Source organism: Dasypus novemcinctus, chromosome 24, assembly GCF_030445035.2.
Source record: "Dasypus novemcinctus isolate mDasNov1 chromosome 24, mDasNov1.1.hap2, whole genome shotgun sequence".
Lineage (NCBI taxonomy): Eukaryota > Metazoa > Chordata > Mammalia > Cingulata > Dasypodidae > Dasypus > Dasypus novemcinctus.
The window spans coordinates 7,381,856-7,395,223 of NC_080696.1; the positions used below are offsets into that span (position 1 = coordinate 7,381,856).

General features: G+C 36.0%; 1 protein-coding gene across 4 annotated transcripts in view; it reads left to right on the forward strand.

The window, feature by feature from the left end:
• PLCB1 (phospholipase C beta 1) overlaps nt 1–13,368 on the forward strand; it is a 699,686-nt gene that overhangs the window by 474,018 nt on the left and 212,300 nt on the right. For 3 of the 4 annotated variants that reach the window (XM_004470680.5, XM_004470679.4, XM_058287542.2), the window contains exons 6-9: nt 686–739; nt 1,870–1,945; nt 9,832–9,932; nt 11,138–11,304. In XM_004470680.5, coding sequence (XP_004470737.1) covers nt 686–739; nt 1,870–1,945; nt 9,832–9,932; nt 11,138–11,304 — 398 coding nt within the window. Of the gene's footprint in view, nt 1–685; nt 740–1,184; nt 1,316–1,869; nt 1,946–9,831; nt 9,933–11,137; nt 11,305–13,368 lie in introns of those variants that run through there. The other variant, XM_071211542.1, reaches the window with a different exon arrangement.

Sequence of the window (13,368 nt, forward strand, 5' to 3'; positions counted from 1 at the left end):
GTAAGATGTTTTATCTAAAACATGGTGTGTTTTAGCTACTCTGACACTTAGCTGAGTAATTGCTATCTATTACAAGTGTCTGTTCCAAATAGGTTGCTTCCCTATGAATAGCAGCTATGAACATTCTGGACTATGAACGTCTGATAAGCATTCTTGCCTTATACATCCCAAGGCATGGAATCACAAAGTGATAGCCCCAATTTATACTCCCATCAGCAGTGTTGGAGAGTTTATCTCATCTCTCTATGCAGGTGCCCATAAAGTGTTAAAGAGCTGCAGTTGTTATATCCACATAATGGAAGGCTTTAGAGTAATGAGCATGAATGATCTATAACTATAAGCAGAAAGTTGAATGGATCTCAAAAACATAATATTGAGCTAAGGAAGCCAGAGAATACAATTTCCATTTATATAAATTACAAAACCAGGCAAAAATCATCGGTGTTGTTCAAAGTCAGGATAACGGTCCCCTTTGGGGGGTAGATTCTGGAGCGGGGAACGAGCGGGACTCCTGGGATACTAGTAACGTGTGTCCTATTTCTTGATGTGGGTGCCTGCTGCAAAGGCATGGGCCATTTGTGAGAATCCAGCAGCCTCCATACGCACAGGCCCTTCCCTATGTTTCGTACCCTTCAAGAAAAAGTTGTTCTAAAAATTAAACTCTTGTTTTCTGCTTCTCCAACAGCTATACTAAACTCAAACTGCAAGTCACTCCGGAAGGGCGCATTCCTCTCAAAAAGTAAGCTGTGCGGGCATTCCCCATTATCCATTGTCTTTGCCAGAAAAATCTGAATCTGCTCCATGGTTCCATTTTTATCCTTCACCGGTTTAAGGGGGAGCATGGAAACGCTGGGCAACCCCTTCTCCCTCCCGCTCCTTGTCCTGCCTCAGTGCTTGTTTTCCTAATCGAGAGTTCCCTGGGGTTCCCATTGCCACGGCATCGTCTTCACAGCAGGAAAGGGGGTGGGGAGGGGCTCCCACTAAACTGGAAAGACCCCCCTGAGATTCCGATCTGTTCTAGGAGTGGGAATTGGGTGACCTTAGCCTCATTCTACCAAGGCCACTAGCCTTAAAGCAGAGACCGCGAATGCAAATGCCAGTCAGGAGCCAGGCAAGGAACTTAAATGACGTCACAGGCAAGGAACTTAAATGACGTCACAGGCAAGGAACTTAAATGATGTCACAGGCAAGGAACTTAGATGACATCACGGGCAAGGAACTTAAATGACAACGCAGACAAGGAGCAGGAAGAAAAGCCAGACATCAAGACCCAGTCTAACAAGACGACTCACCTCTGCCATTGTTCCCTGCAGGAGTGGGTTTCGAGTTTCTAATATTTCAATAGAACCAGTAAATCCAAATTATCATATTTAATTTCCCAATATTTAATTTTCAAAACCAAATTACTAACCAAAAAAAGCTCATCCCTCCACCATATGTAGCTTAAAATTTTAACCTTTGACTTACTAGCTACCAGTGGCCTTCTGTTAAGAAAAAATGTGAAATCATTGGTAACATAACTTTGGGGCAACTTTGGGGCAAAGTTAATATCAGGTGGACAGAGTTGGCAAGGATGTTTGTTTTAGCAGGTGATAATTAGAAGTTACTTAATGCAATGCTTTCCCTTCAAGTCATCACCACTGTTTCAAAGTATTGGTTTTATATTAGACACTTTAATTTTTAAAAGCTCCCATGTAGATTTTTCAGAATCCAGAGGCAGCTGCATGAAGGGTGGGTATCTTTTAATTCTTTAAAGATGAATAATAAATAGTTTTTGATTCAGTGGAAGATCTTCTGTTGGGAACATTTATATATGCTGTGATCCAGATAACCTCTAAACATCTCCCATGTGTTGTTTTCACTCTGCAGCATATACCGCTTATTTTCAGCAGACCGGAAGCGGGTTGAAACTGCTTTAGAGGCTTGCAGTCTTCCATCTTCAAGGGTGAGCATGTTGTCTTCCAAAAAATAGCACAACAAAGTAACTCTGAATAATCCACACTAAACTATCCATTGCTCTAATATTACCCAAACATATTTTTTAATTGAGAAGACCATAGAACTTATTTATTATTTTTTTCAATATATGGAACTACTGTTATATATTCTTTCACTCCCAGAGCCCCAGTATTTCAATCTAGAATGGCCCCTGCTCTTTGCAGATAAAAAAAAAACAACTATCTAATCAGGTACATAAAAAAGCATTGGGCGAAAAAGGCTGACATTGTCAAGGAGATAAATTTAAAACCCGTCGTTAACCATAAACTCTTTCCAGGTGTGCCTTGAGACATTAGTTAATGTAATATGAAGCTAGAATGATTAGGAAGATATTTGAAATATTTATTTCATCATATTTCATCCAGTTTAATTTTCCTGTTTTAACATATATAAGTTACAAAAGCATTAGCATGTTGTTGTCTGTTTATATACGTAAATATATTCACATGGTCGGGGGGTCATGATCAAAACTGCTTGGAGGAGACCACCTACCTCACTAAAGGAGATTACAGGATAACATTTAGTTTGGTTTTTCTTATGTCTGGCACATAGAGACACTCAATATATGTTTACCACATAAAATGAAATAATTTGCCTTCATTTCCACGCATTTCCACAAGCCTGACACCAAACTGATTTGTTACCATCGTTTCTGGGAAAATAGAATCTATCATTTATAATCTTTTTCTTTGCTATATGCAGAACTCTCCTTTCTATTGAAAATTATTTTTGCCCTAGTATCTAAGCAACAAGTAAGCACTTATCTAAGGATAAAACTGATTTAATAAGGAGAATGCAGAAGCCTCTGGAAACACACTAGCAACGTCCACAATGTACTGAACGAAGTCTTAAACTTAGGACTGAACTATGAGAAGACATTAAATTCATCAACCAATTATTGTTAGGAACACTTTTCAGAAAGGTGATGTTTATTAACGACTTGAGTAGCTATAGAAAAAGAGTGCCTCTCTACCATCAGTTTTCTGCCATAGGTGGAAAAAGCTGATGATGTTGAAAAAGCTGAACCTGTAGAAGGGCTTCCCAGACCATCTTAACTCTCACTTTTATGAGAAAAATAAAATGCTGGAACTAGCTTTTTTTTTTTTAACAAATCAATTTTATTGATACATGTTAATTAAGGATAAATCCATCTAAAGTGTACAATCAGTGGTATTCAGTATAATAAAATAGTTGTGCATTCATCTCTTCATTCATTTTTGAGCATATTCATTCTTCCAATAATAATAATAACAAAAACAAAACTCATCACCTCTCACTCTCTCTATGCTTCCCTTAGCGTACATAGTTACCACTCTTTCCTTCTCCCTAGTATATTTATATTGTGTAAAAAGTCATATATATGCAGTATCCCCCATATTCATATTTTACGTGAGGTTTCACTATGTTATGCAATCACATGTTACATTTTTTACCTTTCTTTCTAGTAATATACATAACCTTAGACTTTCCCTATCATCCACTGTCATACCCATGTAATAGCTCAGCTCATCACAAACACTGTGATGTGCTTTCACCATTTTTATTCATTTCCAAAGATTTACAAACCACCTTTTTACCAGTTCTGCAGAGATTAACCCTCTGTTTTTCATTCTCTACCCTCGTTATATTTTCTGTTGACCTGTATTCTAATTATTAACTCTAGGAGTTTACATAATGTATTTCATTCACAATAGCACAGTCATACAGGATCTGTCCTTCTGTGTCTGGCTTGCATTGCTCAACATAATGTCCTCCAGGTTCATCCACGTTGTCATATGCTTCACAACCTCATTTCTTCTTACCGCTGCATAATATTCCATCATGTGTAAACACCACAATTTACTTATCCATTCATCAGTTAATAGACACCTAGGTTGTTTCCAACTTTTGGCAATTGTGAATAATGTTGCTATGACCATTGGTGTACAGATATCTGTTCGTTTCACTGCTCTTAGTTCTTCTGGGTATATACCTAGTAACGGCATTACCAGGTCACATGGCAAGTCTATATTCAACTTCCCTAGGAACTGCGAAACAGTCTCCACAATGGCTGTACCATTCTGCATTCCTACTAAAAGTGAATAAGTGTACCTATCTCTCCATATCCATTCCAACATTGACAGTTTTCCAACCTTTTAATAGTGGCCAGTCTCATAGGTGTAAAATGCTATCTCGTTGTAGTTTTGATTTGCATTTCCCTAATCGCTAATGATGAACATTTTTTTCATGTGTTTCTTTGCCATTTGTATTTCTTCTTTGGACAATTGTCTTTTCAAGTCTTAAGCCATTTTTTAATCGGGTAGTTTGTCTTTTTATTGTTGAGCTGTATGAGCTCTTTGTATAGCATGAGTATTAAACCCTTATCAGATATGTGATTGCCAAATATTTTCTTCCATTGAGTTGGCTGCCTTTTCACCCTTTTGACAAAGTCTTTTGAGGTACAAAATTGTTTAATTTTGAGGCGGTCTCATTTATCTATTTTTTTTCTTTTGTTGCTCGTGCTTTAGGTATAAGGTTTAAGAAACTACCACCTACCACAAGATCTTGAAGATGTTTTCCTACATTTTGTTCTAGGAGCTTCATGGTTGTTGCTTTTATATTTAGATCTGTGACCCATTTTGATGTAATTTTTGTATTAGGGATGAGATAGGGATCCTCTTTCTTTCTTTTTCCAGCACCATTTGTTGAGTAGGCTCTTCTGGCCCAGCTGGGATGGTTTAACAGCCTTGTCAAAAATCACTTGGCTGTAGATGTAAGGGTCTATTTCTGAGTTCTGGAACTTGATTTTTTTTGCTCTTTCATTAGGTGTTTTGGAAATAGGAAAGATCTAACAGTTAATGGTCCTGACATTGACTCAAATATTTCTTGTACTCCTACCATGTGGCTACAAGCACCGAGAATATGGTAGCAAACAAAATATAGCCCCAGTATTCAAGAACCATAGAGTCTTTTTGGGAAGCTAGTCAATAAACATGTGACCAAACCTTTGTAAATTGGAGGAAGCGCCGTGAGAAAAATGAATGGATTACTTCTACTGGAAATAAGGAAACTCATTCCAGAGAAAGAAAACAGCCTGTGCAAAGCCCCAAGGCTGGAAAGAACCTCCCAGGTGTGAGAAACTGAAAAAAGACTAATGCTTCCCGATGTAAAGAGAAAACAGGAGAGAGGGATTTGAAAGACCTGCAAAGAATTTTCCCTCTGCATTTGCTCCTGGTTTTACCTGTTATCATAACATCTTGCAAAATACAATGGTCAAAATTTTAAACTCAATATTATAGACCTCACTAAGAGAAAGAAGGAATAGAAAATGAAGCTGAATCTCAAAAACCAAATTCATAAGCCAATTCTCTGTAAATTACAATTTTCTTAACAGTTGGATTCTATCAATTCTGTTAATAAGCATAGAGTCTTTCAAGTCACTACTTCTATTCTAGGTTCAAATTTTCAGGCCAATATCAACTGGAAAATAAGATTCAAATAACAGGAACCATGAGATATATATAGATGTGGTTCCTGTTATTGAATAAATTAAATGTAATGACAATTTTCTGAAAACAAATTAGGGATTTTTAAAAAATAAAGGCAAGCCCTATCATAAAGTTTTGGAGACTCATAATTCATAGTCAAGTATAATTTACTTTGAGGACTTGTAGAATTTTAATGTTCTTAAGAGAACTGAAAACCAGAAAGAGTTTTGGAGGTAGGAAATAAATGTTTCTTTGAATTCAGTCTATGACATACAGAGAATATATTTCAAATTCTCATGGTAATTTTACATATACAATATAGGGGCTCTAGAAAAATATCCACTAAATAGCAAAAAGATTCCAGGGAGAGTGACGAGATGTTTTAAACACTCTCCAGGAAGAAAAGAGTTACCTACAATGTAGATAGTAGCTCTCCCTCTGTGAGTCTCATTTCCGACTAGATTTAATTGTGTTCTTCAAATAGATGCATTTCCAGAAACACAGTGGATATCCTGTTGAGGTTTTTTAAACATTATCTTTGTGAACATTGTTAGGGATAATTAATGCACTTGAACTTGTATCCTGGCCAACATGATCCATTGCAATAACACATTCCTTTAGAGGGTACCCCTTTTGAGATCAGATTTGTTTGCCTAAAGTTAACCTAATTGCTGAAAAATAGTACTCTATCTAAAAAGAGAGTCAAAGCAATTACTGTCCTGCTATTAATGAACCAAACAGATTTTCCAGGGAGACCTTTGAAAACCTTTCCAAATTCAGAAAATTACCACTTTACCCACAAACTTTCTGAGAACCAAAAATAGTTTATTTGTACCAAATTCTCTTTAATGGAAGGCCTATTAACTTGAAAAGAACTCAGTGACATTTGGAATTGGATTCTAGTCTTAGCATAATATTGGCATATAGATTTGCATTTTAATAGAGAATTAAGGAATGAATCCATGTATTTGTTGTAAGTAATTAAATTTACCTTAGTTGATAGTTACACCTGAAATATAAAGGAATTATTTTGGATATAAAGAATTCTATAAATTTTTATTAAACAACACTATAAAGATTACTAAAATAAATTGATTAATGAATCTCTTCACCCTGGACAACTAGAGTATGTAGCCTTTCTCCTATGCCTTATATCTGAATGTAAATCAGAAGCTTCAGCATTTTTGTAGTTGTGATACTTCAAATCACTAATATTCAAGTTCCATTTTAATACCACATTAAGAATTCACTTCATTATGAGTGGATTACATTTTAATTATTTTATGTAATCTATGGATAAGTCAATTTTCATGTGTAGCTTTTAAATAATTTAATAATTTATATTAAAATATTGAGAAAAAATTGACTTCCTGAATTTACTGGGAAATAATCAGTATAAATATACTGGGATATAATCCATTGATTTGTCTAGATAAACATTTATATATGGACTCTATTCAGTAGTCTCCTTCAATAAGTTAATATATTTTATAATAACGTTTTTCTAATTGTTAAAGTAAGACCTGCTCATTACAGAACGTTTTAAAATATAGAAATGTAAGAAGAAGAATATAAAAACTACCATCCAAAAGCTGATATGAATATTTAATTCACTGAGTTATGGAAACAAATGGCCTGGATTCAGAAATAAGCTCCACCACATCCCACTCCCACTCGCTAACCGAGGACTTCAGACAAGTTTCCTTAATTTCCAGCATGATAGTGTTCTATCTATGAAAGCCTGGCATACAGTGCTCAATATAAATTCTTATTAACCTTCTGAGGTTTTATGTACTTTTTTCCATATTATTTTTAATTTGGCATCATGTTGTACATAGGTTTGGGAACCTTTTATTTAACTGATTATAGAAAATTTCAAGCACATAAAATAATAGCGAGAATAGTCTAATAATACCACTTGCCCACTAAAAAGTGTCAACAATCATCAATTAATGGCCAACATTATTTCATCCATACTCCTACTCATTACCACCCCCTGTCTATTGTGAAGCAAATTCCAGACACCACATCATTTCATCCATAAATATGATTATAGTGTCTGTAAAAGATGAGGACTCTTTATTTTAAAATATGCATACAATCCTTTATTACAGCCATAATAAATAACAGGCATGCTTAGTAATGTTCACGCAATATTCAGATTTCTCTGATTATAATTGTTTTAAGTTTGCTTGAATCAGGACTTGCTTTTTAAAACTTAATATTTTAATTAATTCTTATTGCATTAGTGATTGTGTATGTGTGCGTATGTATGTGTGCTTGTTCTAGGTCATGCATGATGTATATCTAAATGTGCCTATATTCAAGAAAGTTGGGAAGGCATCAGTCAAGGTAGGCAAGAAAAAATGAAAGAAAAAATCAGCTGCATTGAAATGTTTTCCTTTTTATATATGCTAACATGCAGCTAGTAATGAAAATAACGTTGCATTTATTCAGATTATCTCCTAAATCTGCCCCCTTTAATTTTAAGTCCGAATTCATAACTGGTAAACAAACAATGGTTAGGTTTTAATTTTACCTATTGTCCTGTGAAATTATGCATCAAAATCTGATGTAAATAACGAGTCAAATTCGGTATTCCATGGGAAACATTCAACACATGTCTTCACTATCACTTTCCACCTTCATCAAACTTGCATTGATGAGTTTAATCCATATTTATTGAACACCTACTATATTTCACACGCTGGCTATGGAGCAGTTAACATGCAACACACAAGTCCTAGCTTGTGTGGATCTGCAGGTTAGCAAGGAATCCAGAGAATGATTCAGCTGTGAGCACAGTAAGGTGAAGTGAGGGTTAAAATATGAAATAGTGAGGTGCAATGGGATCATTGAGTGAAACAAAACCCAGTCTAGGGGGAAGGAATGACTTTCCAGAAGAAGAACAAAAAGAAGAAAAAGAAATCATTAAGAGAATAAAGAAATGCAATGATATCCTTAGAAAAAGTATTGTTTATCTGTGAGCTGAGTGAGGTAGAGAGAGGAAGCTCTATTTCATAGAGAGAATGGGGGAACTTATTTGAGTTCACAAAATCCACTTAGGTCAGATGCACTTGAGTTGGCTGACAGAGCCATTGAATTTGAACTCCTTTTCCCTGTGTCTCTTAGCCACACAGTGGGTTAGAGAGGGTCATTTCTGATCATCTACAAAATTGTTTAAAGAGATGTGGGTGGTGAACTCAGAGAGATGCACATCCCGGAGCCAAAAGGATTTCTTTCTTTGGCGAAACCAAGTGGAATTCCAGAGACTTATTTAGGGGTTGTACTTGTCCCCATTTTATGAGTGGCAAAATACCCCTAAATCAAGCCATGAGAACTCCCCAAAGTTCTTAGATTTGGCCTCTGTGCTCGTGATTTCAAAGTTGGTGCCCAAGTAGCTAAATATAATGATGTATCATTCTGTGTTGTTTGGTTGTCTCAAAATCCTATTTGCAAAATTGAATTGCAGAATAAATTTGCCCTCTCTCTATAAAATGGATTAAATAAAGGAAATGTTACTTCATTTGTTCATTCCACATGGGACTGTTGTTATCTACCGAGGGGTGAGCTAAGTTCTCTTATCTTCACGCAAGCAGTGTACAACTTCAGACGGTAATTTTTAGATATTTCTATAAAAGTACATCTCAAAAGTTATGACTATGGTAAAAGGAAGGGCGTTTTCTTGGTTTGAGGACTTGAAAATAAAAATAAGTATATAAACACATACCTGAAACAGGAAAATGGCATGAAAAATGTCCTTCCTGTTAGTAAAGACTTGAATACATGTTTCCGGTTTCCATGGCAGCCCGAACAAACAGAAAAATAAGTTATAGACGTGGCTTTTGCTATCAGTGATTTGCTTCCCAAACAATAGGACCAGGAGTAATCCCTGAGAAATAATGACAAGTGTTGTCCTATTTATGAAAACTTCTACAATTTATCAGATCATTTAAACCAGAGGAACACGATTTAACAAAAATGCTGAAAAGTTCATTTCCACAATTTTTGTCTCTAGGTTCTTTACCTTTTTTAAAAAACATAAACATTCAAAAATCTGCCAGATGGGCCTCTCCTAGGTCTAACTTATCTTAGTAAATCTTTAGGAAATTGCTTTAACATACTTAGCAGGTGACCTCTTAAAGTAAGGTGAAAAACCTACAGGAAATAAAGCTTTTGAAATCCGAAAGCCAATGTCCAAATGAACTCTGTGGTTGGCTTCAAAGGGTGCCCTGCATATTTATCTCACCTCCTAGAAGAAAAAGTAGAAAGAAAAAAAGAACAGAAGGAGGGAGGGAGGGAGGGAGGAAGAGGAGTAGATAGGGAAAACAAGACCATTTGCTGACCCTGTTATTTTACTTTGCAGAATGATTCAATACCTCAAGAGGATTTCACTCCAGAAGTGTACAGGGTTTTCCTGAATAACCTTTGCCCTCGTCCTGAAATCGACAACATCTTTTCTGAATTGTAAGAAGATACATTTTTACCCACTTCTTTGCAGCCAGGGCAGGGTTTTGAGCAGTCAGAAGGGAAGATGGGGGAATCTCCCTAAACCGCATATAACAGCAGTGGTCGTGGTAATTTGCTCAAGGTGATCATGCATGCTTGTCCCTGAGGTAAAACCACGGGTTTCAAACTGTGGAGGTTTGCTGTGATTTATCGCTGGGTGTTGTTGTTTTAGGCTCTTCAGGTGGTTTGAGGAGTATGATAGAACAGAAATGTATTTTGATTCGGTGAAGGCTGAGTCCTGTAGCAGAAAATAACTGCAAGCCAGTCATTTTACCTCTCTGAATGGCATTAGTGAAATGAGATGTTTGGATTACTAAGAAACCTCCCAGTTTAAAAACTGTTTGCTTTTATGTTAGAAATGATAAACTTCCATAGGCATTACAGGAAAAAAGAAGAAAAAGTTGAAAAGGAGCAAATAAACAAGACACCAAGGCAAATGTGGGAAGTAGCAATTAACTTTCTTGATATACTGAAATCTACAAGATGGCAGAAAATCTACCCAAAATTGATAAACAGAATAAAGGGTTATTCATATAGAAGATAGGCAGCCATTGCTGCTGAGAGTGGCATTGGGTGCTTTTACTTTGTGATGTTCATTGCTATCGAATATTTATTGAACATCCGCCATATTTATATCATTTACCATGTCATTGGGTTGTCCACAGGCTTGAAATGGGAAATTTGAATCATATTATGTTGAAGAGTTATAGACTCTTACTGAAACATAACTTTAATGAAAAGAAAAATATGGCCAAACAGGTTCTCTACTACTTTTTTTAGTAATGAGGAATAAATAACTCCTTTAATCGAGCAAGTGGAATATTGAATTTAATGACTAAATACAAAAGAAATCAAAAGTTTAGTGTTCTATGCAAAAAAAAAAAAAGATCTCTACTTCTGTGTTCAGTTTAGAGTGGTACATCCTTGTGCGTGGAATGCACTGTTTTCCTACTGTGAATTTTCTTCTACACTTGGTATTTTCAGAGGCATTGGGATTTAATGGTGGTGATTATAGAAATTATGGTGGAACAATAGTGTTTTAAAGACAGTATAGCATGTTCTTATCTGACATGGCAGGATTCTATTTCTGTTAGCTAAATGAAAATATATGAATGAGACTTGATGGAAAATATTCTTATTTCGTGGTTGCTATTTGTTTTCAGTGGTGCCAAAAGCAAACCATATCTTACCGTTGATCAGATGATGGATTTTATCAACCTTAAACAGCGAGATCCTCGGCTAAATGAAATACTTTATCCACCTTTAAAACAAGAGCAAGTCCAAGTATTGATTGAGAAGTATGAGCCCAACAATAGCCTCGCCAAAAAAGGTCGGTATGCTTTGCTCCTCACCATGGGAAGCTCAAAGTTTGAAGTGGGACTGGGTCACACCCAGACAATTAGGGACATCAAGGTCATTTTCCCTACTTATATGTGTGCTTTCTTATCCTGTTTTAAATCACTGATAATTCAATATGCAGTATTTTAACATTGGTATGTAATATTTTACTATATGTGTCTAACATTGTTTAAAAAAAAACAGTGTTGAATCATCTCATTTTTCTTAAATGTACCCAATGACTGATTGCATCTTTCTCAAACAAATTCAATATTAAATATATTAAATGTTACCCTTTTGGATCTGTTTCTAGAAGTCCTGTGAAGTGGCCCACAGATTTGTCTAAATCTCTAAAACTAAAGAGTATATTTGGTCCTTTACATCCTTCTTTTATTCCTGTCTGTACTAGCTGATGTAATTTTCCATGTAGGAGAATATATACAGTTTGGCATTCTATGTAAAAGACTTTCGTTTTGTAGGAAAAACTAATTAGCCCAAAAATTGATATCACAAAGACAGATCTAAGCTTCGTGGAAGTTATTCAGAAATATATATGTTTGATTCTGGAGAAATGAATTGGCAAAATAAGATCATTAATATTGAATAGCCTGAAATTTTCAATTCCATGGGGTGGCATTGGCCCTGAACAAAATCTTCAACTGTTTCTCCATCCCTAAGACCTAGTCTCATCTGAGTGGAAGTAACTTCACTGAGAAAACTGATGGTTTATCGGTAATTTTATTGTGAAATTTCCAGGATATACCAAAGAGAGGAAAATGAAGGACAATTAACCAACTATTAAGAAGAAATGGTTAGCTCTAGCAAGCTTCTAGTCCTTAATAAAAATGGTTAGAGTGAAAGTAGATTGCAAGATTTTTTAACTTATTCTATTTATTCTGGAACTGGTCTTGTGAATGAAAAACAAATATATATAAAAGTAAAATATTATAATTAATTTTGTTCTATGTAATCTCCGTTGGGGATTTATAGGTGAACTTTTTCCGTATTCATTTCTTTTTGTGCTCAGGCACTTTGCCTTTGTTGCTGTCATCATTTTTAATTGTTGCCTAAGAGATAGGTCAGTCAAAGGAAAAAACTGATAAAACAGCTTGTCGTGGCATGGCCAGGTCTGCCTGCCAGAGCCTATTTAAATATGATTTCCTTTCTTCTCGAAGGTCTCCTGAGAAGCCTTGCCTTTCTTAAGCAAAGTTAGGAAAGGGGCCTCACCTCAATTTAGGGTCATTCACCTTCTCCCCCAAACAGAATTCTCTCTGTGCTGATAACGATTTCTACGCATTAAGCAGGGAGAGCTTGGCAATTCCCTTCCGAAACCAGCACCTCTACAAAAAAAGGCTAATGCAGTGTGATAACGAATCCAATGAGACTTCTAGAAACCCTTAGCCCATGACCCAGAGCAAACAACAGGCGTTTTTGGAGCCAGGAGGTGCATCAAAGCATAAAGGTTGCCCTTTTCTCCTCCCTTCACAAGCCTCTGCTGATGGCCCAGGCTTCAGCTGGTATCTGGTGCCTCCACACATCGGACTCAGTGACTTGGTGGGAATAAAGGATACAAAGGGGAAATGCAGTGGGCTATTGCAACACTGCATTAACCTAGGAGAACCAATTTTGATTCTGATGGAAAGTTAAGATGATGTCTCAACATTTGCAAGATTTTTCAGTGCTATCTTTCAGGTATAGACGGTATAAATTCCACAGTCACAAGCACACAATATTCAGGCATATTTTTAAAAGGCAACTTCAATTATTTTTATATAATTCAATATGATATCAATTAAGAAACTCCATGTCTGCCTGTTCAGCAAGATAGAGTGGCAGTACAGAGAGTGGTTACAGGCAGAGTTTTGAGCCTGTCTGCCTGGTTTCAAAGCCAGATCCACCACTAACTACTTATACTCTTGGTACTTAATTTCCCTGTGCTTTAATTAATTCATCTCTAAACTTGAGGAGGGAGGAACTCTTCACTGATTTGTGAATTTGAATTTGATAATATGTGCAAAGGACTTAGAAGAGCATCTGGCACATTTAATGTGCTGAA